Below are 27,994 nucleotides of genomic sequence, written 5' to 3' on the forward strand. Positions count from 1 at the left end.
AGTCTCTCCCCTGAAACTGGATTTCAGAGAGATCGGGGGCTTGTCTCTCTTTGGATTGAAGAAAGCAACGCTCGCCTCCAGCTGGGCTCCGCCGTCAGCTCGTATTGCGCGTGCACTCCCCTGTACCTCAGTTTTTCAGCATTTGTGCCCTGATTGCACCTGTCTCTTTCAGTCTAGTTGTAGAGGTTCTGCTCAGCCAGCTTTCCCGTGGTTCTGGGTGATAGACATTCTATCATTGGGTGTGTCTTTTAATTGTAGTTTTGGAAATTGTTGTAGACAGCAGCAGCCCAGATGTTTATCTACGCCGCCATCTTGGATCTCCTAATATTTTCTTATACTTTGATATTTTAGACAGATTGATGCAATTGCACATACCACTAAGATCTACCCATGTTAAAAGAGAGAAAAACCCAACATCATGAAAAGTATTCATAGAAAAAAGATAAAAAGTAACATTCATAGGAAGTAATGTACAGAATGATTAGACTTTGTTTTTCTTCTCTTTTTTTAGGTAAGACTTTATGTTGGCTTGTAGTTTTCCAAATTTCTATCATTTTTATAACAAACTTTACCTAAACAAAAATAAGGTCTGCAAAATGTACTCAAATATATTATTGTCATCGAAAAGTTAAACAGCAGCATGATACCTCAGACAAGGCTAAAATGTGAACAAATTAAATAATACAAATACAAATTTAAATCCCTTTATTTAAACTAAGTCTGGTAAGAAAATAATTATCTATACTAATAATAGCCTAGGGCTGTCATGACCAGATGGACCACCAGTCACCATGAGGGGGACCCGCCTGGATTGGGGGTGTGGCCGGCCTTCAACCACCTGTGGCCTCTAGCCCAGGCCAGCCCAGTACCCCAGAGGGGATCCCCTCCATGATCGGGGGCGCTGCTGGCCTGCAAACCGCTGGCGGCCCCTCATCCAGGCCGGGGTGGCGCTGGGGGCCAGGCATGTGCTGTGCAGTCTTTTAAAAATAAAGAAAGGGCAGCTTCTTGAAGTGCAGTCACCGATGCGCAGCTCCGTGCAGGCACACTGAGCCCACCACCAGGCGCGGGAAAGCGGAGTCCGGGCGGGAGCGGCCCAAGCGTGTGTGGCTGGGCAGCCTTGGGTGCCGTGCAGATGGATGGACTGCGCTGGACGGCAGCGGTGGGCTGCGTGGAGGGCCGTAGAGGTATGAAGCTGTTAGAGCAGTGGCCTGCGGGGTCAGCGAGGCTGGAGTGCCAGGTAGGCCCCAGGTCCTGGGGGCCACTGGGGGAGCGTGGCCGTCCAGAGTGGGGAAAAAAGCCCTTCTTTCCGGAAGAACGCAGGTGGTTTAAACAGGCATAGAGAAACTGCGAAGGTACCAACATGGCTATGTCAGTTACCCGAGCTGCCTGTTGGTGACCAACTACAGGCTTCACTGTGGGGCGTAGGCCCAGACGTGGGCCAGGATGTGGCCTTGGCAGCTGGACTTACCCCCGGTGTCGCCTCAGCATCACAACTTCACGTCACCCGCAAGTGGCCATCGCTGCTAGTCTGTGGGCCCCGGTGAGCCGGCGCCATGTTTCCGTTGAAAGGACACTGTATGTGATGGGTGCTGTTGACTCCTTAAGGTTGAAACGGGGCAGCCTGAACTTGCTTACGACATGATCTTTATTTTACTGCACAGTCTTCTTGGGCTCAGGGAACCGGCAGCCACTGGAGCGCCAGCTTGGCCATCCCACACAGCCAGGTGCCACCAGGAAGCACAGAAATGCCAAAGCCCCAACGGAACCCATTGTGAAAAAGACCCCAGTTCACATACTGGAGCGGAAACAAGAGAACAGTGGCACCTGTTGGACCTCAGCTGGGACTGTGCCCGCAGGTCTGTCTGCAGGGTTCCTGCACCCTGGCCGTGGCCCAATGGCCGAGGAAGCTCTGCAAGCCTTGATTCTGGAGTTACGGATCTTAGCAAGCAGGCAGGTGCACAAAAGGTGGAGTCGAAAATAGCAAGGTTAGACTGTGTGTGTGTGTGCATTTATCCACATATATGCCCGTTTCCCCCAGTCTTTTTCTGAGCTGTTTGAGAGCATGCTCTACACATGACAGGATGCCCGGATACTCCCCTGTGTATTTCCCAAAAGCAGACACTCCTACATAACAATTCTCCACCCGACCACGTGAGGAAATCTCCATTCAAATGGTGTTAATGTTCAATCCACGGACCCCACTTGAATCCTGACAACTGTGTCAACAATGTTCCCCACTCCCCACCCCCAGGATCCCATCCACCTAGGATGGGTCCTCTGTCATTCCTGTCCCTGACAGTTTTTCAGTTTTAATTAAAAATCGTAGACTTTTGCCCTAAAAAAAATTAAATAAATAAAAATAAAGAAAGATCCGCTGGCGCTCCAAGGCGCCTCCCGGCACTGGCCGCCCCGCTCCCACCCCCACCCAGCACGGAGCCCCAGGCTGAGCAGCTCAGGTGGGAGTGGGCCGGGCCCCAGGCCCCTGGCCCGGTGGGGGTGGAGAGGTTCGCACTGCAGACAGTGTAGCAACGATGGTTAGCTTTGCTAGGGAGTCTGAATTGGACTGAATGGACTGCAGCAGGCGGTGCTGGCCAGGTTAAGCTCCAGGAAGATGTTTTTTAAGAAGAGTGGGCAAGCCTATTCTCCCAGTAGAATTCTGATCACTGGGAATGATGTGAAGGGAGGCCTCCAGAAGTCTCACATTTTATATGACCGAGCAGGAGAAGAGCCTACAACTGCATCTCTGCTCTTCATAAGTCGATGCGGGCTCATCGACTCCCTCTACTGGCTGGCACACATGCTTGAAGGAGAGGACCTGCTGTTTGTGGCAAGGAGGCTGGTGAGGTTTGCCAGTGAAGACATAGGTCTGGCAGACCCATCCGCATTACCACAAGCAGTGGCCGCCTACCAGGGCTGTCACTTCATAGGCATGCCCGAATGTGAGGTGCTTCTGGCCCAGCGTGTAGTCTATTTTGCCAGAGCCCCAAAGTCTGTTGAGGTGTACAGCGCCTACAACAACGTCAAAGCCTGCCTGCGGAACCACCAGGGGCCTCTGCCCCCCGTCCCACTGCACCTGAGGAACGCACCAACCCGGCTCATGAAGGACCTGGGCTATGGCAAGGGCTGCAAATACAACCCCATGTACAGCGAGCCTGTGGACCATGAATACCTACCCAAAGAATTGAGAGGAGTGGATTTCTTCAAGCAGAGGCGATGCTAACTCTTTGAGGCTATGGCAGCAGAAGGATGTTACTTTCTTTTCTTTTTTTCTTCTTCTTTTTTTAAATAAGAATGGCCAGAAAGAGAGTAAATGGATTGTGAAGTTGGTTTCCTGGTAAAAGTTAAAACAGCCCAACTTTTTGTGCCAGAAATTTGAGAGTTTTTTAAGTGGAGGCACAGCTACTTCAGCTAAGTGTGCAATGTTGAATTGTGTTCATTTGCACTCTGCAATAGTTATGTGTTTGGAAGGGTCTGGCAGCTTTGTGCAATGAATTAATGTTATAAGGAATTATCTATTTTGTCATAGTATTTAAATCATGTCATTTCAGAATTCAGTTCTGTAGGGGTTTTTTTCCCTTTAAAAATGTATATTCTTGCCCTAGCTGGCGTGGCTCAGTGGATAGAGCATCAGCCTGCGGACTGATGGGTCCCAGGTTCGATTCCGGCCAAGGGCGCATGCCTGGGTTGCAGGCTCTCTCTCATCATTGATGCTTCTATCTCTCTCTCCTTCTCCCTTCCTCTCTGAAATCAATAAAGAAATATATATTTTTTTAAAAAATGTATATTCTGGGTAGTTTTAATTGGTAAAAAAATGCAATTGTGATTTAATACTGCATAGTGTTCTGGGGTATTTTTTTTTTATATGCAAAGGTCTTATGAGCCAATAAAACAATTTCAAAGTAAAAACAAAAAAACAAAAAACTTTGCTGAGTAGGCCAGCGGAGCTCCAGCGTGTTCGGGGGCAGCCTGTTTATGCCAGGACCCAGGTGTGCGGCCGCACACACGTGGTGGGCATGTGCTGGGAGCCCGGCACAGGCATCATACGGACATCTGTGTGTGAAAAGGTGTGCACAGAAACAGAAATACATCCGTTTCTCAGAAGCGTACCTGGAAAGGTGCTTTATCTGTAATAGGCAGTTTTCAAAATGTAATCCGGAGCAAGGGATCTGTAGTGAAAACACGCACATAAGAAAAGGTTTTTTATACTAAACACAAAGCTGCAATTGAAGTGTTTATGCCCAAATGTACCGTGAATCAAACATATGGTGATATTTATCGTCTGGTGGGTCTGTCTGAAAGGTGTGGAAGATCAGTTCTCATTTCACAAAAATAAAATAATGTAACTAAGTGATTACTAAACATATACTTCTAAGGCAAAGTATTTTACCCACTTTGTGTACTTTTTGCACGTGTGTAGCACATCAAGGCTGTTTATAAAGTATAACTTGGATGATGTGACAATATGGTTGAGGAAGGGGGTGTGGCTGGTTGTTTTTAAAAATTAGGCACCTCACAATTTTTAAGACAAATGTGTTAACCTAAAATATTGAGAAGGAAGGGTCAGGGGTCTTTTAAGACCTTTGTATAGGCCTAAGACATAAAAAAGCAGCTACCTTTTTAGGATGTGGACTAAAAGAAACCTATTATTTTCAGTTATTACTGAAAATCAATGTAAAATAACAGTTTTGCAGCCTTTTTATGTGAGGGGTTTTTTTTATACTTTCATTACAATATTTGAAATAGGTGTTGTCATTATTTTAAAGCAATATCAGAGACCTAAATTTTCACAAACACCACAAAAATGTTTATTTGAAGTAACTTATGCATCTGGGCTCCAGTTGGCCTAATTCAACATTACACACTTAGCTGAAGTAGCTGTGACTCCACTTAAGAAACTCTCTGGGTGCCAGCAGGGGAGGGCAGTTGGGGGCAATCAGGCTGGCAAGGGAGCAATTATGCGTCAATCAGGCTCGCAGGGGAACGGTTAGGGGGCGATCAGGCTGGCAGGCAGAAGCGGTTAGGGGCAATCAGGCAGGCAAGGGAGCGGTTAGGAGCCAGTGGTCCCGGATTGTGAGAGGGATGTCCGACTGCGAGTTTAGGCCACAGGGATCAGGCCTAAACTGGCAGTCGGACATCCCGAGGGGTCCCAGATTGGAGAGGGTGCAGGCCGGGCTGAGGGACACACACCCCGTGCACGAATTTCATGCACTGGGCCACTAGTCCTATCTAATAAAAGTCTAATATGTAAATTGTCCCCTAGACCAGGAGTTTGACCACTCACTATGACATGCACTGACCACCAGGGGGTGGCGCGGAACATAGTGGGTGTTGGTGATGCCCCAATTGATAGCCCTGCAGATGGTGACCAGCAGCGGTGGCTGGAGGGGGCTGGGTTGCTGCCTGGCTCCCAGGTGCTGAGGGAGGCGGGCGGGGGCCCCCAGCTCCAAATGATCACCCCGCAGATAGTGACCAGTCGCCGGCAAGATCAGGGCCGGCCCCCAGGCTGGGACAGGGAACTGAGGATGGGTGGCGGCGACCAACCACCGGCGGCAGCCAGTGGGGGACTGCAACCTCTCACCAGCTACCTGGGGGCTGGGTGACTGGAAGGAAGGTGGGGTGAGAATGCGGGGTGTCCGCTGAGCTCCCCTTGCTCTCACTCCCCTTGCTACCTTCCCCTGGGACGCGAGGGCTTGTGCGCCAGGGAAGCCCCTGCACTCAGGTGCCGGGCCCCCACAAGGAGCCCGCCCCACACCCATGTGGCCTCTTCTGAGTGAGCTGGGCCACAGCTGCCGGGACCACAGGGGTTGGTTGGGATCCCCATGGTTCGCACAGGAGCTGGTCTGCGAGGCTGGCTGGGAGAGAGCGCACTGCCCGCCTGGCTTCCGTGCAGCACCGCTGGGCGGCCCAAAGGCCCATGCTACACCCTGGCCTGTGGTGTCTGGCCACGCTCACTGCATCTCCACATGGGGACTCGGGCGCTATGACTCAGGCAGAGGGGGGCAAGCAGGGGCCCTGGGGCTGCCCAGGGCCCAGACGTCAGTTGGGACCTGCCCTTCCACACCAGTCGCTCGCACTTCAATCGCTGGCCAGGCCTAGGGACCTCACCCATGCATGAATTTCATGCACCAGGCATCTAGTTTGACATAAAATTAGACTGAAGTTCTCACACAGCGTCTAAATAGGTAATAACTTTCCACCACTGACAGAAAAAAGAAAAAAAAGTCAAAAAGTAATTTTCTAAAAGCAACACTACTAAGATATTATATAATATACATGCATGCCCCAAATACATATGACAAGGCCCCTTTGCAGGAAGATTCCCGCAAGCGGCCGCTGCGGCCGTGCGCACTGCTGCTGCTGCCCGCCCCGCCCCGCGCGCGCCGCCAGGGCTGCCGCCCGCCCCGCCCCGCGCGCGCCGTCAGGGCTGCCGCCCGCCCCGTCCCGCACGCCGCCGCCATTGCGGCCGCTGTGGCTGCGCCCGCCGCCGCTGCTGCTGCCCGCACTTTCCCTCTGGCAGCCACCTTGCTTTCTGCTTTTCCTCCCTCTTCCTTCTAAGCTGTCTTCAGTCTTCACTCCTCCCTCCCTCAGCGTATGCAAATTAACCGTCCATCTTTGTTGGGTTAATTTGAATACTCACTCTGATTGGTTGTGGGCGTAGCGAAGGTACGGTCAATTAGCATTTTTCTTTTTTATTAGTGTAGATTAGAAGCCCTCAATCTAAAACAAATATTGTGCTCAAAATATATATGTTAAGGTAAATCAAGGTGCAGATCTTTTTGTTTTTTTAAATCGTTACCCAAGGAGTGAGGATATTTTTCCCATGGATTTTTAGAGAGTGGAAGGGAACGAGGGAGGGGGAGAGAGAAAAACATTGATGTGAGAGAGACACATCTACTGGTTTCTTCCCTCACGCACCCCAAATCAGGGCCGGGGATGGAACCTGTAACCCGGGTTTATGCCCTTGACTGGGAATAGAACCTGCAACCACCAGTGCACAGGCTGACGCTCTAACCATTGAGTCACACCGGCCAGAGCATTGTGCAGATCTTAACTTACACTTAAGGAAATCTATTTGAATAGCTTTAAAAAAACAATACCTATACAGCTAATGACATTTCTCATATCTCAAAATATGAATTTTGGGGAAGAGCAGAGGGAAGAAGAAAAAAAAATCACCTGTAGCACTAACTATAGAATAGCTTAAGATAAAGTATCCATAGAGATGGAGTATCCCATTGCTTCTGAAGCTACTGTGGTGAAGGACCAATCTTTTAAAATGTCCAATCCATCACACTTTTACAAAATACTGTTAAAATAGTTCAACAAAGAAGCTGTTAGACTGGGGAAGCTCTAATGCTTTCTGTAGCATAGCTTAACAAACAAAACCTAAGCCAGAGTCAATGTACTTGGATCTAAGAAAACAAAACTCAAAAATAACTAATCATAAACATTAAACTAGATTTTCTTGAACCTGAGAAAATCAAACTCAAGAACAATTATTATAACAGCCAAATCACTAAATTTCCCCCAAATAAGGCAAATATTTAAGCTACAACCAATTAATTGCTTTGCTTTTGTTCCCCAATGTCTTCACTATTGAAACCTTTGTCCCAGGTTCCACCTGTGGAGTACCCTGAATCATTTTCAATTTTGGTGATGCCCATTCAAATCATTTGCTCAAATAAACTTTGTGTCTTAGTTTATCTTTTTACAATATACCATTAAAAAACAATAGAAAATAAAATAAAACAAATATACAAAATACAAGTGCAAATGTTTTAAATTAGTATATTAGACTAAAGGCCCGGTGCACGAAATTCGTGCATGGTTGTGTGTGTCCCTCAGCCCAGCGTGTACCCTCTCCAATCTGGGATCCCTCTCACAATCCAGGACTGCTGGCTCCCAACTGCTCACCTGCCTGCCTGCCTGATTGCCCCTAACCACTTCTGACTGCCAGCCTGATCACCCCCTAACCACTCCACTGCCAACCTGGTCACCCCTAACTGCCCTCACCTGCCAGCCTGATTGTCCCCAACTGCCCTCCCCTGCAGGCCTGGGTCCCCCCCAACTGTCCTCCCCTGCAGGCCTGATCGCCCACAACTGCCCTCCCCTGCTGGCCATCTTGTGGCAGCCATCTTGTGTCCACATGGGGGCGGCCATCTTGTATATTGGAGTGATGGTCAATTTGCATATTACTCTTTTATTAAATAGGATTTAACAGACATAAAGCCACTGTTAAATTACTATACGGGGTTTTAAATACTTTCTATACTGACCTCCTGGGTAATCAGTAACAGGCACTTTGGGTAGTGCAGGGCTAGATGTCAGCCCATGACACCTAGCTCCAGCTCCTTGCTCTGAAGCTCCAATGGGCTTCAAAGGAAGCCCCAATGTTCAGCAGAGTATTGCAAATACAGTGCTTGAAACATGGCACACCGTACACACAGCTGGCTACTAATGCACATTAGATGGGTGAGATAAGCATCTGCAAATAAATTATACCAAGATTTCTCTTCTAACAACTTTTTCATATGAATTAAAAAAAAAATAGCACATGGAAATTATGTACTGGTATGTGGTGAAATAAGTTTCCCATCTCAAATCTAGAAAAAAGAAAACATAAAACCAATAGCTAGAGAAGTATTTGCTGCATTAATCTATCATTCATTTATCCCTTTAACAAATTTTGTTGGCTCACTAATACCAGGTGCTAGATTTATATTAAAAATAGAAAATATACCAAGAAAATTAATCCTATTTAATAAAGAGGGAATATGCTAACTGACGGTCACAAAGATGGCGGTGCCCACAGCCAATAAGGAGGGAATGTGCTAACTGACTGCCACGCCCTCAAAGATGGCGACACCCACAGCCACAAGATGGTGGTGCCCAGTCCCCTCAGCCCCGCCGGGGCGGCAGGCAAACGGCACAGCCGGGCCCACCCCCAGGCAGGTCCAGTCGCTCGCGCACCTGCCTCCAGAGTCCCCCAGTCCCTTCAGCCCCCCAGCCACCCAGGGCTGGCCTGAGGTGCAGGCAATTCTCAGATGTCAGCTTCCCAGCCAACGCCCAAGGCACAGGCAAGCCTTGGATGACGGCTGCCCAGCTGCCCAGGGCCACCTGAGGCTCAGGTAACCAGGGCCGGCCGAGGCTTGCATTATCACCAGTGGCAGCAGCAGAGGTGTGACGGAGCATCACCTTCCCCTGATCACCAGGTTGCCTCCCACCCGAGGGCTCCCGGACTGTGAGAGGGGGCAGGCCAGGCTGAGGGACCCCCCCACCCCCCCCCACTCCAGTGCATGAATTTTCATGCACCGGGACTCTGGTATAAATATCAAAGATCTTCCCGTTATGGAACTTCCAAAAGTTTCCCATCACTAAAAACAACATGGGTTTCTTGCAATCCACACTAGTATTTGCTTCATTTACTCAAATTGAGCAAGAAACGATAACTTTGGATTTGAACCTAACTTGAACAAGGGTAAAGAAATGTAAATGAACTGAACATCTGTTGACTAATCTAAAACTATTTCTCCAAATATGAACATTATGGTGCCACAAAGTCATTTTACTCAAGTAGGCCCACTGTTTCCTAAAATTTTATTTAGTTTTCCTTTGGCTACAAGATTTCACCTGTGTCAGACATATTCCGACAGATTTGTTTTCAATGAATAGATATTTGCATTTGCATTTTCATTAAACAAAAAATTTTGTGAAACTTCTAGTACTGTATTTTCCGGCGTATAAGATGACTGGGCGTATAGAAGATTTTCCTGGGTTAAAAAGTCGTCTTATACGCCGGAAAATATGGTAGTTGGAAATCTACACACTTACACAAGTAACCTTGGGTCTCTGTCTCTCAGTTTACTAATTTTTTACTTTTTGCTCTATACCTTAAATTAATACACTAAATTACTCACCTAGGTAGCTAGTTCCCCAACTATAATCAATTATCTTAATAACAAATGGCTAAAAATATTAGCAAAATAGATCAGTGAAAATATGACATTTTGGGGCTGGAAAAAACAAACAAACCTGGAAAACCTGTTCATGGTGCTATATGATAAAATGCACTTTACATCTGGAATCAGAGACCTGGTTTCAAGTCTGAGTTCTACCTCTCTACAGCTGTGGAATTCATGGACAGGTTACCTAATTTTTCCAGGCCTCAGTTTTCCTATCAGGCCTCCTTCAGAGGGATGTTGTAAAGGGAAATTTAATTGTATATTAACAGGGAATTGAAAACGTGAAACCATACACCAAATGTACCTAGTTAGTAGTATATCAACGTTTTGCACCCAGCCATTAGGAATTCTCCAGCATGGAGCATCAAGTAAGATAGATTGCTTACTACCACACTGAGCAATGGCTTTCCAGTTTTACTTTCCACTTTCTGAAAGGCTTTAACATTTTAATTTTAGCAGTGCTAGAGGGAAGAGGAATAGGTAAAAGACAAACTACAGTGAAAAAGAATTACTGAAGTAAAATGACTGTTACAAGTCAAGGGGTTACTCTAGATTGAAAGAGCTAAGCCAAACAAAACTAATGAAAATATTTATGGTAAACATCCCTAATACATATCTGTGCTGAGTTAGGAACCACCAGTAATAAAAGAACTAGTTATATCAATATAATAAAACCCTAATATGCAAATTGACCAAATGGCAGAATGACCAGCAGAATGACCAGTCGCTATGATGTGCACTGACCACCAGGGGACAGATGCTCAATGTAGGAGCTGCCCCCTGGTGGTCAGTGCATTCCCACAGGGGGAGCACCACTCAGCCAGAAGCCAGGCTTACAGCTGGTGAGCGCAGCAGCGGTGGAGGGAGCCTCTCCCGCCTCGCTGCAGGCAGGCGGTAAGAAGCGAGGGGTCCCGGACTGTGAGAGGGATGTCTGACTGCAGGCTTAGGCCTGATCCCTTTCTCCAGGGATCGGGCCTAAGCTGGCAGGTGGACATCCCCCAAGGAGTCCCAGACTGCGAGAGGATGCAGGCTGGACTGAGGGACCCCATAACCCCCCAGTGCACGTTTTGTGCACCAGGCCTCTAGTATCAATATAAAAGCCCCCACAGACTACAAAATATTACAAATCCTATATAATAAATAGGCAATATGCAAATTGACCCTCACACCCTTGTACAAGATGGCTGCCCCCATGTGGTCAAAGATGGCCACCACAAGATGGCTGGCAGGGGAGGGTAGTTGTGGGCGATCAGGCCAGCAGGGGAGGGCAGTTAGGGGTGACCAGGGCAGCAGGGGAGGGCAGTTGGGGGGGACCAGGCCAGCAGGGGAGGGCAGTTAGGGGTGACCGGGCCAGCAGGGGAGGGCAGTTGGGGGTTACCGGGCCAGCAGGGGAGGGCAGTTGGGGGTGACCGGGCCAGCAGGGGAGGGCAGTTGGGGGTGACCGGGCCAGCAGGGGAGGGCAGTTGGGGGTGACCGGGCCTGCAGGGGAGGGCAGTTGGGGGTTACCGGGCCAGCAGGGGAGGGCAGTTGGGGGTGATTGGGCCAACAGGCATCGATCAGGCTGGCAGGGGAGCAGTTAGGCTTCGATCAGGCTGGTAGAGGAGTGGTTAGGGGATAATCAGGCTGGCAGGCAGGCGAGCAGTTGGGTCCCAGATTGGAGAGGGTACAGGCTGGCCTGAGGGACACCCTCCCTCCCCCAGTGCATGAATTTCATGCACTGGGCCTCTAGTATGAATATAAAAGAGTAGCCTCCAACAAAAACAGTAAGGGTGAAGAGGCAACAACCGGATGATGGCTGTCACTATGCTCACTTTAAGTGGAGACACATTTGATTATCTCACTCTCTCTGAGAAAACAGGAAATATAAGAATAGATCTGTCAGAATAATGAGACAGAAGAGAAACAAGAAAGAAGCCTGAGTATATGAGTAACATTTGCAGAGTATATCCACATAACTGAGATGACTACTAGAAATTATAATAAGTTCGTGAAAATCTGGACAAAGGGTTAGGTTTATAACTTAGTGATGCTATTAATAGACTCTATTATACAACTATCAAAACATTTTAAAGCATTTCTATTATAAAATACAATGGTATCTGATATGTAGAATTATACATTCAAAACAGATGAGAAAAATCATCCCACCATAATTTATTTATGTATATAGAACTTGAAAACTTACTGGATTCCACTGTCATCTGAAGCAAACTGTCAATGACATTGGATAAGAGCCCTTTACTGGATATTCTTAGGTGATTTAATATTACTGGAACAGCTTGATACTCCAAAAATAAGATTTTTCCTTCATCTGTCTTCAAGTCCAAACAAAGAGAATCAAATGCCTGAGCCAGGTAGTCAGCTGAAAAACAATATGCAAAATCCACTTCCATATTAATAGTCCAGCTGGTAACCAGAAGGTACAAAGGGAATATCCTAACTTTAACAAATTCAAAAGTGAAACAGAATTTAAATGACCAGAGATTACAGGCTCAGTTTAGATATTCCATGCCTAACTAATTTGTTAGAACTCAAATGGGAAAAGAGAAAAGGACCTACATTATGATATGGTAAATTTTATTCAAAATTTTCACATTTTAACATTGAAATAATAATAACCCCATTTCTATTTTATATCAAGAAAACAAATGATGGTTAATAGTAAATATCACAGGTAGTGTTTATTTTTCATATTTGATTATAACAATCACTTCCATAAATTTAAACAGTACTAGTATTTATTTTACAACAGCTTCTAAGATTATACTTTTTGTTGTTGCTGCTTTCTAAGTGTTTACCTATTTCAAGATATCACTTTATACAAACTTGCTGAATGGGTTTTAAACTAGGATTTCTGTCTCCTAATAAAGATAAAACATTAGCATTTAAAAATCAGCTTCAGAAGATTGGATTTGTGTTGGTGTGTTACTTTTTGTGATACATCTGCCATTATGAACGGCAAGATTTCATCATGGCCAATGCTATGATGGCACCTGCCAGATCAGAGGCCTGGAACTTTCTTAGAGATATTCCAAAGATGATTGGGAAGCTTGTAAAGCCAGGATTAAGAAGTATAAATTTAACCAGAATCAATACAAATGAACTATTAAGATACTCATATAATTATACTTCAATACACCAAACAACCCAAGACACTATTCTTACAATGATTTTACATTGTGATTTTAACAATACAAGAATAACCTAGTTGCCTGGCTGGTGTAGCTCAGCAGTTGAGCATTGACCCAGGAACCAAGAAGTCACCGATTCGATTCCTAGTCAGGGCACATGCCTGGATTGCAGGCTCAATCACCAGTAGGGATCGGCAGCTGATCGATGTTTCTCTCATTGATGTTTCTATCTCTCTATTCTTCTCCCTTCCTCTCTCTCTAAAAATAAGTAAGAACATATTTAAAATGACACGGTATCCTGGTTTTCTAAAACTCTCATTCCAACATACTATGTAAAAGAATAAAAAACTGTTCATGTCATGCAAGTACTAGTGAGTTAAATTTTCTACTGAGATTTCTTTTTAAAGACTCAAAAATGGTCCTAGTTGGTTTGGCTCAGTGGATAGAGTGTCGGCTTGCGGACTGAAGAGACCCAGGTTCGATTCTGGCCAAGGGCACATAACTGAGTTTCGGGCTCGATCTCCAGTGGGGGGCGTGCTGGAGGCAGCTGATCAATGATTCTCTCTCATCACTGATGTTTCTATCTCTCTGTCCCTCTCTCTTCCTCTCTGAAATCAATAAAAATGTATTTTTTTTAAAAAGACTCAAAAGTGCCCTTGAAAATATGGCAGAATCACACCATTAAGATTCATTGTCTTCTGGCTTGCTGTTGTATTTCTTCTCTGCTGTTTCAGCTCACATAAACTAAAGTAATAATTGAGGACCCTAATTATTAAGAATGGGAAGCTGAGAATAACCTGTGTGAAATTATAGTATATGTAAAAGAATTTTTAGAAATTAAAATCTGTGCCTATGGATCAGTGCATTTTTACTTTTGATAGAATTTAGTTCAAGAAACCCTAAAATTATTGCATTTAATTTCTGTAGTTTAATAAAATAAAACATTGCAAATAAATGTATATTTAGGTTAAGCAAAGTTGCTAGATTCCGTTTAGATTTGGCCTTATTTAAAAACCTACCTTTATTTAGAAACAACTCAGGCAGAAGAGTATAGATGAATCCTGAATTCAATTCTTCACAGGAACAAAAGTTTTTATCATAGTGCTTGACCTACTGTATTTGACACAAATTACTTCACTTCTTATTAATATATCATCTGAGATTAAATAGGCTGAATGCTATATGATATACACCAAATCAGGCCCTATAGCAAGTTTGCAAACTTAAAAAACTGTCCTTTATTAATTTGGGGAAGGTAGAAAAACAGCATTTGGTTATTTTTTAAATATAAACTTTTAACTGATTTCAGAGAGGAAAGGAGAAGGAGAGATAGAAACATCAATGATAAGAGAAAGTCACTGATCGGCTGCCTCCTGCATGTGCCCCACCGGGGATCAAGCTTGCAACCCAGGCATGTGCCCTGACTGTGAATCGAACCATGACCTTCTGTTTTATATGTCAATCCTGAAACACTGAGCCACACCAGCCAGGCATATTCGGTTACTTTTTAAATAGCTTTACCTTTTACGGAGAATTGAAAAAATAAATTCCATATACTCTTATTATAATTTCCATAATAGGGAAAATTTCCTAAAAACAAGACAAATTTAATTTCTGAGAGTATTTTTTTTAAGTTTTAGTTATCAGTTGAATAAAAAACAACTTATTTTTATGAATATGCTATATTACTGAGTCTTAAAAACGCTCTGACATTTAACTATAATCTTTTTATTCCTTATCAAAAGTCAATCTGTTGATCTCAATCAGCATGAAACAGAGTTAGAAATAATTGGTGTGGCCCAGTGGTTGAGCATCAAGCTATAAACCAGGAGGTCACGGTTCAATTCCTGGTCAGGGCACAATTCTGGGTTGTGGGCTCGATTCCCAGTGGGGGCATTCAGGGGGCAGCCAATCAATGATTCTCTCTCATCATTGATGTTTCTCTCTCTCTCCTCTCCCTCTCTGAAATAAATAAAAATATGGTCAATAAATAAATAAATAAATAAGTGTCTTGGCCCTAGCTAGTTTGGCTCAGTGGCTAGAGTGCCAGCCTGTAGACTGAAGGGTAGATTCTCGTTTGATTGTGGTCAAGGGAATATGATTCGGTTTCGATTCTGGTCAGGGGCATAATTGTTTTAAATGTCTTGGACAAGTATAAGCAATCAAAACTCCCTGGCCAGTGTGGCTCAGTTGGTTGGGCATCGTCCTGTGCACAGAAAGGTTGCTAGCTTGATTCCCAGTCAGGATACATGACCGGGTTGTGGGCTTGTTACCAAGTAAGGGGTGTGTAGCTGATTAATGTTTCTCTCTCTCCCTCTCCCTTCCTCGGTCTCTACAAATACATAAAAATCTTAAAAGAAAAAAATACACCAATCAAACTCATTAAAAATATATATGTATGAAGTGCCAATTTTATGTCATTTCTGGATTAACCCAATTGTCTTATTTGATGTTTTAAATCAACATTACTCATTTTTTATTATTATACTAGAGTCCCCGTGGACGAAATTCGTGCACGGAGGGGGGTGTCCCTCAGCCCAGCCTGCACCATCTCCAATCTGGGACCCCTCAAGGGATGTCCGACTGCCCTGTGGGATTGGGCCTAAACGGGCAGTTGGACATCCCTCTCACAATCCAGGACTGCTGGCTCCCAACTGCTCGCCTGCCTGCCTTCCTGATTGCGCCTAACTGCTTCTGCCTGCCAGACTGATCACCCCCTAATCACTCCCCTGCCAGCCTGATTGATGCCTAACTGCTCCCCTGCCAGCCTGTTTGTCCCTAACTGCCCTCCCCTTCAGGCCTGGTTACCCCTAACTGCCCTCCCCTGCAGGACTGACCCCCACCAACGGCTCTCCCCTACAGGCCTGGGTCCTGCCCAACTGCCCTTCCCTGCAGGCCCAGTCACCCCCAACTTTCCTCCTCTGCCAGCCTGGTCACCCCTAACTGCCCTCCCCTGTAAGCTTGATTGTCCCCAACTGCCCTCCCTTGCAGGCCTGGTCCCTCCCAACTGCCCTCTCCTGCTGGCCATCTTGTGGAGGCCATCTTGTATCCACATGGGGGCAGGATCTTTGACCACATGGGGTAGCCATCTTGTGTGTTGGAGTGATGGTCAATCTGCATATTACTCTTCTATTAGATAGGATAGAGGCCTGGTGCATGGGTGGGGGCCAGTTGGTTTGCCCTGAAGGGTGTCCCAGATCAGGGTGGGGGTTTTCTTGGGACGTGGGGTGGCCTGGGCAAAGGGCCTGTGGTGGTTTGCAGGCCGGCCACACCCCCTGGCAACCCAAGCGGAGGCCCTGGTATCGGGGATTTATGTATCTTCTACAATTGAAACTTTGTAGCCTGGAGCGGAGCCAAGCCTCCTGCTTGCTCCGTTGCTGCAGCCATTTCTGTTGGAATTTATTTACCTTCTATAATTGAAACTTTGTAGCATTGAGTGGAGGCCTAGGCCGGCAAAGGCAGGCAGAAAGTTTGGCTTTCTCCATTGCCGGGGAAAAACAAGCTTCCCTCCTGCTCTCTGTGGGTGCAGCCATCTTGGTTGGGTTTATTTGCATATTTGCTCCTGATTGGCTGGTGGGCATGGCTTGTGGGTGTAGCGGAGGTATGGTCAATTTGCATATTTCTCTTTTATTAGATAGGACTAGTGGCCCTGTGCACGAATCCATGCACTAGTAGTTCGCTGCCTCTTGCCTCAGCTGGCCGCCTGGCCCACCGCCACACGTAGCTTGCTGCCCTGCCCTCCTGTTGCTCTCCCCCACTCATAGCTCGTTGCCCGCCCTCCTGTAGCTCTCTGCGCTAGTAGCTCGCTGCCCCGCCCTCCTGCTGATCTGGTCTTACGCATCACGGCATTTAATGACCATTTGCATATTACCTCTTTATTATATAATATATCACAATTATTTTAAAACTAGAGGCCTGATGCACAAAATTCGTGCAGTTACGGTCCCTAGGCCTGGCCGGCAATCAGATCCAATCTGTGAGGCAACCAGCAGGGTAATTGGGGCCATTGGTCACACCCGCCTTGGCCTGGCACTGCCCGCTCGCCGGCCTCATCCCCCACCACAACTGCCAGTCGGGGCCTGCGGGCTGGGGGCAGCTCCTGCATTGAACATCTGCTCCCTGGCAGTCAGTGCATGTCATAGCGACCCGTCATTCTGCCAGTCATTCTGCCATTCGGTCTATTTGCATATTAGTGTTTTATATAGATAGATCTGCTAAGGCAAACCTGTGCCCCAGTGTTGTTGTTTTAGTTTGTTTTTGTGGACGAAAGGGGCCACATGCTGACCTGACAAGCTCAGGGGAGGCCTGCATGGCAGTCTTGCAAACTCAAAGACCTAAAGTAACCACAAAGGTCGATCTGAAATTAAACTTTAACTGAAAGCAGTTGTGGATAGTCACCTCCTAGGCCGGTATCTTCCCTGACATGGTCAACCTTTACCTTAACTGACCTTATTGTCTTTTTGCATCTATGATAACATATCATTGAAATGTCAGGGTAACTTGTAACTTCCCTTTTTTTTTTCCAGACCCCTTAAGGCACAACCAAATGTCCTGGGCTCCATGTCAGATACCACAGAGTCCTTCATTGTTATTGTTATCATGTTAATTGTTGACTGTTAACTATCCTGTACCCACCTAAGCAATATGTTTATCATTTTACTGCCTATCCATTCCCAGAGGTTTCCCTGCTTTGCTTTCTCCTGTCTCTCTAATCTATCACCAAAAGATTTCATGTAACCCACCTATGTCTCCTCCTTTGATTGCAAAGTATAAATTAAGGTGAAAAACCACCATTCTCTGGAGCATTATCACAATCCCTTGAGATTCTGCTTCCTGGCAATTGTCGACAGTTTGGCTCAAATAAACTCACAAAAATTCTTTACAGGTTTGAATGTTCCTACGTTAACATTTTAAATCATCATATTCAATATAAATATTTCTTTCAAATGAACTTTCCAACCATTTTCTCAACTTATACAAACTATATTGGAACTTGACTTGGTATCATTACACTAAACCACTTGGGGTATCTTATGGTTTTTAATACACTTGGCATTACACAGTAAGAAGAATGAAAGTCCTTTATTTTTTGTCATTTAACTTCAGCTGTGAATGAAAAAGGGGTCATGTAGTAAACCTGACTAGTTCAAGAGAGGCCTGCATGGCAGCCTTAAGAGACCTACAGTAACCACACAAAATTTTTAATTTCAGACCATCCTAACTAAAAGCTTTCAAGGCAGGTAGTTAAGTCTGGGGGAAGTATTTTTCCCAACAAAGGTCAACCTTCACATTAAGTGAGCCTGTTGCCTTTCCACACCTAAGAAAACATACCTGATAACACGCCTTTGGGATATCAAAATAATTTCTTTTTTTACAGACCCCTTAAAGCACAACCACCTCACCAGAGAAGAAATCACAAATCCTTGCATTATTATTAGCACTAGAGGCCTGGTGCACAGATTCGTGCACCGGTGGGCTCCCTTGAACTGGCATGTGCCCTCTCGCAGTCTGGGACCCCTCGGGGAATGTCGGAGGCCCAGTGCATGGATTCAGCCTGATCCCTGAATCCATGCACTGGGCCTCTAGTATGCATATAAGGTATTTGGTTAATTTCTTTCCACCCTCCCCTCTCCCCATTCCCCTCTAAGATTCATCAGTCTGTTCCATGTTTCCATGCTTGTGCATTGAGTGTCTGCCCCCTGGTGGTCAGTGTGCATCACAGCTACTGGTCAAACTGTCTCTTTTATATAGAGAGATATTAATTGTTAACTATCCTATTCATGCCTATGTAAAAGTAGTATATCTATTCCTTTTAGTTTTTTTCAATCCGAGATTTCACCCCTCACACCTCCCCCTACATGTTGCTTTTTCTGACCTCCCTCATCCATCACCAATGAGTTTCATGTAATGACCTTCCGACTTCCCCTTTGATTCTGATGTATAAGTGGTAAAACTGTCATTTTCCAGAGCTCAATCCATTGATATTTTGCTTCCTGGAAATTGTGGTCAGTTTGGCTCAAATAACATCATAAAAATTCTTACTGGTTTGGATGTTTCTTACCAGTACGTTGACACAGCAATAATCTTTACTCATCTATTATTTACCCATATCTTTATGTCCTGTTATATTTCACAAGGAGGTTTTATAGATACATTAGATTATTACCCAGGTTTTTCGTTTTTTGTCTTGATTACATGAACAAGATTTCTTTATTCACATGGATAAGGCTGCTTATTACTGACAGTGATAGTATACTTCTAGAGGCCCGATGCACCGAATTTATGCAAGGGCCTTGTCCCCGGCCCCTGCCCACCCCTGCTGCGGCCAGGGGCCTCTGCCACCTCTGCTGCGGCCCCCGCCCGCTGCAGCTTTGTCTGGAAGGAAGGACATCCAGAAGGACGTCCAGCCTAATTAGCATATTACGATTTTATTATTATAGACAGTCATAGTCACGGTAGTGTGGATGGAAGGGGCCACATGTTACCCTGACAAGCTCAGGAAAGGCCTGCATGGCAGTCTTGCAAACTCAAAGACCTAAAGTAACCACCAAGGCCTGGCCAGTGTAACTCAGTGGTTTAGCATTGAGCCAGAAACCAAGAGGCCATGGGTTCCATTACTGGTCAGGGCACATGCCCAGCTTGAGGGCTTGATCCCCTGAGGGGGGTGTGCAGGAGGCAGCCAATCAATGATGTTGCTACCTCATCGATGTTTCTATCTTTCTATCACTCTCCCTTCCTCTCTCTCTAAAAAAATCAATAAAAAGTATATTAAAATAAATAAAATAATCACAAAGGATGTTCTGAAATTAAACTTTAAATAAAAGCAGTTAGGGTGGGTAGTCACCTCCTAGGCCTCTATCTTCTCTGACAAGGTCAACCTTTACCTTAACTGAGCTTATTGCCTTTTTGCATCTATGATAACATACCATTGAAATGTCAGGGTAACTTGTAACTTCCCTTTTTGACGAACCCCTTGTGGCACAACCAAATGTCCTGGGTGCCAGGACAGATACCACAAATTCATTACTATTGTTATCATGTTAATTGTTGACTGTTAACTATCCTGTACCCACTCTTTATTCAATCCTAGATGTTTCTCCACTTTGGTTTCTCCTGTCTCTCTAATCTATCACCAACAGATTTCATGTAACGCCCCCAACATATCCTCCTTTGATTGTAATGTAAAAAAATAGGTAAAACCCCGCCATTCTCTGGAGCATTATCCCAATTCCTTGAGATTCTGCTTCCTGGCAATTGTTGACAGTCTGGCTCAAATAAACTCACAAAAATTCTTTACAGGTTTGAATGTTTTTATGTTAACAACTAGAGGACCAGTGCACGAATTCATGCACGGGTGGGGTCTGGCCGGCCTGGCAACAATCGGGGCTGATTGGTGCTGGGCCTGTTGGGAGGAGGAGATGGCAGGTGGTTGGCCAGCAGGCCTGCCCCGATCTGGCCCAATCAGGGTCCGGCCGGTTGGGGGAAGAGGCCACAGGCAATTGGCCGGTGGGCCCCACCCCCAATTGGGGTTGGGGGGCCGAATGGGGGCAGGGCCAGCCATGGGGAGGGGCTGTGGGCTGGCCAGCCCTGCCCCTGATCAGGGTGGGGGGGGCAATCTGGGGTGGGGTTGGGGGGAGGAGGGGCTGCAAATTGGCTGGCCAGCGCCACCCCCTATTGGGGGGGGGGGTGATCAGGGGTGGGGCCAGCCTAGGGGAGGAGCTGCGGGAGGTTGGTTGCCCAGCCCCACCCCCTATTGGGATGGGGGTGTGTGATCAGGGGTGGGCCAGCGAGGGGAGGGGCTGTGGGCCTATCGTGGTGGGGCAGACTGATCTGGGGTGGGGCTGGCCGGGGGGGGGGGGGGGGGGGGGGGGGGGGGGGGAGGGAAGGACGTTTGGCCGGCCAGCCCCACTTTTTTTTTTTTTTTTTCTTTTGGCAACTTCACGACTTTTATTTGTGGTGCCTGTGCTGACTCAAAAATACCTTCTCCCCCTGCCCAGGACAGCATCGGGGAGGGGGCAGCAAAAAATAGAAGGCATCCCTCCCTACTGCACATTGACCCTATACACAGGCCCACTCGGCCCAGGCCGGCGGGATGCTTGGCACATTCTTGGATCCCTGCTCAGGGGCAGGAGGGGTGACTGGTGGCAGCAACGTGAGAGGGGACTTCCGGGTGGCCACTCTGGTCCAGGCTACTGGTCCTGGCACTTCCTGGTTCTCGGTTCCTTCCTGGTCCTGCCGGCAGCCCCTACCTGGCTCAGCCTCATGTCTCTATCCTGGCCTCAGATGGCCCCCTTGGCTCCTGGGGGCTCTGTCCTCCCCTACCATCCTGGAGGTCCCCAGGGGAGGTTATGGCTTCTCAGAGTCTCCCTGGCAGCCCTGTCACTCATATTCACCCAGAGGAAGGGGAGTGTGTGGCAGAAGTAGCTGTATAAATGCGGGTGCAGGGGCAAGTACTCCGGGGTCACTTGAACAGTTTGCTGGTAACGCTGATCAGGACCATGTTCTTGTCCTTGAGGCGCTGGTTGTCAGCCTGGAGGTTGGACAGGCCCTTCAGCTCCTCTTCCAGCTCAGCAGCCTTGCGCTCCAGGGCCCTGCGCTCAAATCTCTCCAGCTCCAGGAGGGCCGGCCTCTCTGCAAAGCGCTCCTGCCTCTACATGGCACGCTCCAGCTCCACCTTGAGATGCGCCAGCTGCAGCGCAGTCTCAGTCAGGGCCTCACGAAGTCTCTCATTCTCAACACACAGCTCTGCGTAGAGCTTCCTGAGCCTCCCTTGGGCTCTTCCAATCTGGGCTGCGGTTCTGGGTTGAGGGCCCACTGCCTCCGGGTGAAGGGCTGGATTCTAGGCTGATGTCGGCTGGCTTCGCCTCCTCCCCCTTCGCAGGCCTTCTCCTCTCCTTGCCACCTCTGCGGTGCTCCCTGGAGGCCTGTGGTCCCTGTCCCTGCCCCTCAGGCACCTCTACTCTCTGGGCAGGGCCATCAGAATTCTCAACCCCACAGACTTGGAGCTGCCAAGAAGGGTCCAGGCTCTGTGCAGCCCCGCTCTTGATCGGGATGGGAGAGTCTAATCAGGGGCAGGCCGGCAGAGGGGAGGGGCCGCAATGTTGGCTGCTGGCTCCACCCCCTGATCGAGCAGGTTCTCGGGCTACAGTGGGCGTCATAGCGACTGTTTGTTAGGCTGTTATCGCCATTACAGTAGCTGGCCTTTTATATAAATAGATAGTACTGAAAGTAAAATTTTTTTTGTGAATTTCCTTTGGAACTCATTTTCTGAAACACAAATTATGGCTTGGTCCATTCCAGCGGTTATAACAAAACACCAGAGACTGGGTAGCTTATAAACAACAAAAATGTACTGTTCACAGTTCTGGAGGCTGGAAAGTCCAAAATAAAGGCAACAACATGGTCACATTTTGGTGAAGATCCTCCTCCTGGTCCATACCTTATGCCTTCTTGCTGTGTCCTCACATGGTGTCAGGGGTTAGGGGTATCTGTGGAGTCTCTTTTATAAAGCCACTAATCATAGTCATTAGAACTCTACCTTTGTGACCTAAGCTCTTCCCAAAGGCCTCTCTTAATAACATTGTCTCTGGGAGGTAGGATTTTACCATATGAATTGGGGGAGGGGGACAAACATTCAAAACATAGCACATTTTATTCAACTAGAGGCCCAGTGCTCGAATTCGTGCACCAGTGGGGTCCCTCGGACTGGCCTGCGGGATCAGGCCAAAACTGACTCTCCAATATTCCCCGAGGGATCCCAGATGGTGTGAGGGCACAGGCCAGGCTGAGGGACTCCACCAGTGTACAATCGGGGCCAGGGAGAGACGTGGGAGGTTGGCCAGCCGGGGAGGAACCACGAGAGGGCTCCAGGATATGTCTGGCCATCTCAGTCAGTCCTGATCAGCCGGACCCCAGCAGCAAGCTAACCTACTGGTCGGAGCGTTTGCCCCCTGGTGATCAGTGCACATCATAGCGACTGGTCAACCAGTTGACTATCTGCCCCCTGGTGGTCAGTGCATGTCATAGCAAGCAGTTGAGCGGCCTTAACATATGATTAGCATATTACACTTCAATTGGTTGAACGGATGACCGGACACAGCATATTAGGCTTTTATTACATAGGATTTCTTAGCCAGTTTCTTCGAATATCCTTAATTTATATAGAGCAGGGGTCCTCAAACTTTTTAAACAGGGGGCCAGTTCACTGTCCCTCAGACCGTTGGAGGGCCGGACTATAGTTTAAAAAAACTATGAACAAATTCCTATGCACACTGCACATATCTTATTTTGAAGTAAAAAAACAAAATGGCAAAAACACCCGCATGTGGCCCGTGGGCCGTAGTTTGAGGATGCCTGATATAGAGTAACCTCAATTTATATAGAATAATTTATATATAGTAATTTTTTTTTATGGTTCATTACATATAGTCTGCACATTCAATACTATATTGCACAGAAGTGGTGACAGGAAACACCTAATTTCCTCCTGTTTTATTTCTCTATTTCATTGGTTTTATCAGTAATAAATGTTATCTTTTATCAAATGTATGTTGGTACGTGGTAACTTTATTTGGGGCTAATAAATGACTTTTTAAACAGTTACCACTCAATTTACTATAACCTTGAGAACCATAACTATAAGGAAGAAAATAACTAAGAAGATAAGAGTTAGAGATTAGGGTTTCTTTTTCTTCAATTTCATATAATTAAAAGTAACTAAATAGACACATACTTCAGAGAAAATATCCAAATTAAATTACTGCGATTGCCCACTTATAAAAACGAGTTATATAATTTAACAAACAGGAAAGATAGATGGTATATTTATTGTCTGACTACATTGGTATGACTTATTTTAACAAAAATTCTCATATTTAATAATCCAAAATAGTAACTCATTCGCTGTATATCAAAACTACATTAAAAATGGCCAACTTTGATTGAAACACTTTTCAATTCATTCATTCCCTTATTCACTATTATACATCAAATACTATGCTAGGTGCAGAGAGATACATTGTTAAAAGGCTTTTTAGTTTTTCCTCAGAAGACTTACAAACTAGTGCAGGAATTGACAAACTTTTTCTGTCAAGGACCACATAATAATAACATAGGCTTTAGAGAACTATATAGTCTCTGTTGTTGTGAGGCAAAAATAGTCATAGACAAAGGTAACAAATAAGCATGTATGTGTTTAAATAAAACTTTATTTACAAAACAGGTGGTGGGTCAGATGTGGCCCATGGGTTATAGTTTGCCAACATCTGCTCTACTGGAAATTAACTAGCAATTCTAATACTACATGGTAAATGCAGTGATAATGAGCAAAGGCTGTTATGGAACATGATCTAAGAGAATCAACATAGGCTTCTGGGAGGAGGCAACAATCTTAACTGATGCCTCTATTGTCTCAAATTCAGGAAACAAAGTAGTTTTTATAATGTTCTACCATTATAAAACAATTTAAAATCTCATTCTGAAAATGCAAACCATATTTGACTAAGTAAGAATTGCTTCATTATATAGTATTCTCTTCTAGTTGTTTAAAAAAAATTATACCATAAATATATCTGAAAGCTTACCTTGAGTGACTGTTTTGAGAACAATTAAAGTTGACAAAAATCTCAATGGCAAATTAGAACTCCTAAAGAAAGCAGCTGTCTTTGGTTTATTATCCATAGAATGTTCCAATGAATTATCCTGAATTCCCTTATTTACTACTCCTTTGAATATGTCTTCACCCAATCTCCTCAATGTTGATGTCATAGTTGAATGCTGTTAAAAAATATGTATTATCTTAGTATAGGTATTAATGTTCAGAAAATATAATTTTAAACATTATAAACATATTAGAGGCCCAGTGCATGAAAATTCGTGCACTGGGTGGGGGAGGGATCCCTCAGCCCGGTCTGCACACTCTCGCAGTCCGGGAGCCCTCTGGGGATGTCCGACTGACAGCTTAGGTCTGCTCCCTGCAGGAAGAGGGCCTAAGCTTCGGTCTGGCCTCCCTCTGCGAAGAGGCGACTGGCAGGCCGATCAGGGGATGGTGCAGGCCAGCCCCACCCCCGCTATCACCCCGCCACTGCCACCACCGGTCTCCTTCTGTGGGAGGCGACCAGGAGGGCTGATTAGGGGATGGTGTCTGCTGGCGAAGGTCCGCCCCCGCCCCCAATCACCCTGCCACTGACACTGCCAGTGGCCTCCCTCTGTGGGAGGCGACCAGGTGGGCCAATCAGGGGATGGCATCGGCCAGTGAGAGGCCGGCCCCTCTGCCCTCCCCGCAATTGCCTCTCCACCACCATTGATCACCGCCACCCCTCCCCAGCCCCCCATCACTGTCCCCTCCCTCTACCCACTGGCATGTGCCTTGGCTGGCCTGGTGCCACCTGCTCACTGGCCCCGCCTCCCACTAATTAGTCAGTCTGCTATTGGGTCGATTTGCATATTATATAGGATGAACTAAAGATAAGTCAATTTTTTGTTTTTGTTTTTTCTTTATTGATTAAGGTATTACATATGTGTCCTTATCCCCTCATTGCCCACCCCTCCCCCTGCTCGTGCCCTCATACCCCTAGTTTCTGTGTCCATTAGTTATGCTTATATGCATGCATACAAGTCCTTTGGTTGATCTCTCCCGCTTCCACACACCCGCCCCTGCCTTCCCTCTGAGGTTTGACGGTATGATCGATGCTTCTCTGTCTCTGGATCTGTTTTTGTTCATCAGTTTATGTTGTTCATTATATTCCACAAATGAGTGCAATCACATGATATTTATTTTCCCCTGACTGACTTATTTCGCTTAGCATAATGCTCTCCAGGTCCATCCATGCTGTTGCAAATGGTAAGAACTCCTTCTGTTTTACCGCAGTGTAGTATTCCATTGTGTAGATGTACCACAGTTTTTTAATCCACTCATCTGCTGATGGGCACTTAGTGTGTTTCCAAAAATTAGCTATTGTAAATTGTGCTTTTATGAACATAGGGGTGCATATGTCCTTTCTGATTGGTATTATTAGTTTCTCAGGATATATTCCTACAAGTGGGACCACTGGGTCAAATGGGAGTTCCATTTTTAATTTTTTTTTAAGGAAACTCCATACTGTTCTCCACAGTGATTGCACCAGTCTGCATTCCCACCAGTAGTGCATGAGGGTTCCTTTTTCTCTGCATCCTCTCCAGCACTTGTCCTTTGTTGATTTGTTGATAGCCATTCTGACAGGTGGGAGATGGTACCTCATTGTAGTTTTGATTTGCATCTCTCGGATGACTAGTGACTTTGAGAATGTTTTCATATGTCTCTTGGCCTTCTATATGTCCTCTTTCAAAAAATATCTATTTAAGTCCATTGCCAATTTTTAAAAAATATATTTTATTGATTTTTTACAACGAGGAAGGGAGAGGGATAGAGAGCCAGAAACATTGATGAGAGAGAAACATCGACCAGCTGCCTCCTGCACACTCCCTACTGGGGATGTGCCCGCAACCAGGGTACATGCCCTTGACTGGAATTAAACCCGGGACCCTTCAGTCTGCAGGTCGACGCTCTATCCACTGAGTCAAACCGGTTAGGGCCATTGCCAATTTTTTAATTAGATTTTTTATCTTCCTTTTGTTAAGTTGTATGAGTTCCCTGTAAATGTTGGAGACTAAACCCTTATTGGAGATAACATTGGCAAATATGTTCTCCCATGCAGTGGCTTTCTTGTTGTTTTGTTGGTTTCTTTTGCTGTACAGCTTTTTATTTTGATGTAGTCCCATTTGTTTATTTTCTCTTTAGTTTCCATTGCCCTAGGAGCTATATCGGTGAAGATATTGCTACGACATATGTCTGAGATTTTGCTACCTATGCATTCCTCTAATATTTTTGGTTTAGCTGTGTGCTTCTTCAATTCCACACAACCAAGATTACTGAGCACAAATTTGTTCTCCTTTTTTAACTAAATGAAAGCTATAACAACATTTATTTATAGTAACTGGGCAGGGGGGAAATTTATAAACCTACTACAGTTTGCACTAATGATTATATATACATGTCATAATTTGGACTAAATGACCCTTACATGAGTAGGTAACATACCATTCATTTTATAAGATGCTACAAAAAATTTCTTCTTTGATTAGGTTATCCTAATATTTATCATCCCATTTAGCTTGTATATTTACTAGCATAAGCACAAGGAATCATTAACTTCTATTAGCTTCAGTAGAATATAAAAAATTATAAATTAAATAATGGGGGAATGACAGTTGATTTTAACTCCTTATTTATACAATTCTGAAACTCAAAACAAAAGATTACATATTGAGCCATATCTATGGCACTGAGAAATAAGACATATGAAAGGAGAAAGTAGTAAATGAGGCAAGGGAAGCAAGGAGAAATCCTGAAATATAAATAAAATACATGCCAAAAAAAGTGAAAGAACAAGATCAAGAAAAATAATGCCAAACAGAGTAGTAGTTGAAAATAGGTTCCTATTAATAAATTACCAGTGTTCCAGCTTCTAGTTGCCGTAGAGACCAATATATAAATTTTACAAAAGGCTCATGAAGTTTGACATTCACAAATGGCATCCACTGTAGTTGCTCTGTCATCACAGGCAAAAGCTAAAATTATGGAAAATATAAAAGAACAGAATTTTTTAGATATCAGAAACCAATTACCATAATTCTCCAAAAATTATTTTTCCAAAAGAAAAAAAATAAGCGTTCTCTAACAAAAATTACTTTAAAATGACATGCAATACAATATGGAGATATGTATTTGAAATTTTAAATATAGTCATGTGCCACATAAAGATGTATACAATGATGGTCCCATGAGATTATCATCAAGAGAGCTACACAATCCCTATCACCTAGTGACTTCATAGCCATCATGAGGTTTTAGCACAAAGATTG

At 45.4% G+C, this 27,994-nt stretch overlaps 1 protein-coding gene across 5 annotated transcripts in view; it reads right to left on the reverse strand.

The window, feature by feature from the left end:
* CCDC138 (coiled-coil domain containing 138) overlaps nt 1–27,994 on the reverse strand; it is a 216,307-nt gene that overhangs the window by 43,551 nt on the left and 144,762 nt on the right. For all 5 annotated transcript variants that reach the window (XM_054721594.1, XM_054721593.1, XM_054721597.1 and 2 more), the window contains 3 exons: nt 27,584–27,700; nt 24,676–24,868; nt 12,148–12,324 (listed from right to left, as the gene is read on the reverse strand). In XM_054721594.1, the coding sequence (XP_054577569.1) occupies nt 12,148–12,324; nt 24,676–24,868; nt 27,584–27,700 (487 nt within the window). The remainder of the gene's footprint in view (nt 1–12,147; nt 12,325–24,675; nt 24,869–27,583; nt 27,701–27,994) is intronic.

Source organism: Eptesicus fuscus, chromosome 9 (assembly GCF_027574615.1).
Source record: "Eptesicus fuscus isolate TK198812 chromosome 9, DD_ASM_mEF_20220401, whole genome shotgun sequence".
NCBI classification, from domain to species: Eukaryota; Metazoa; Chordata; class Mammalia; order Chiroptera; family Vespertilionidae; genus Eptesicus; species Eptesicus fuscus.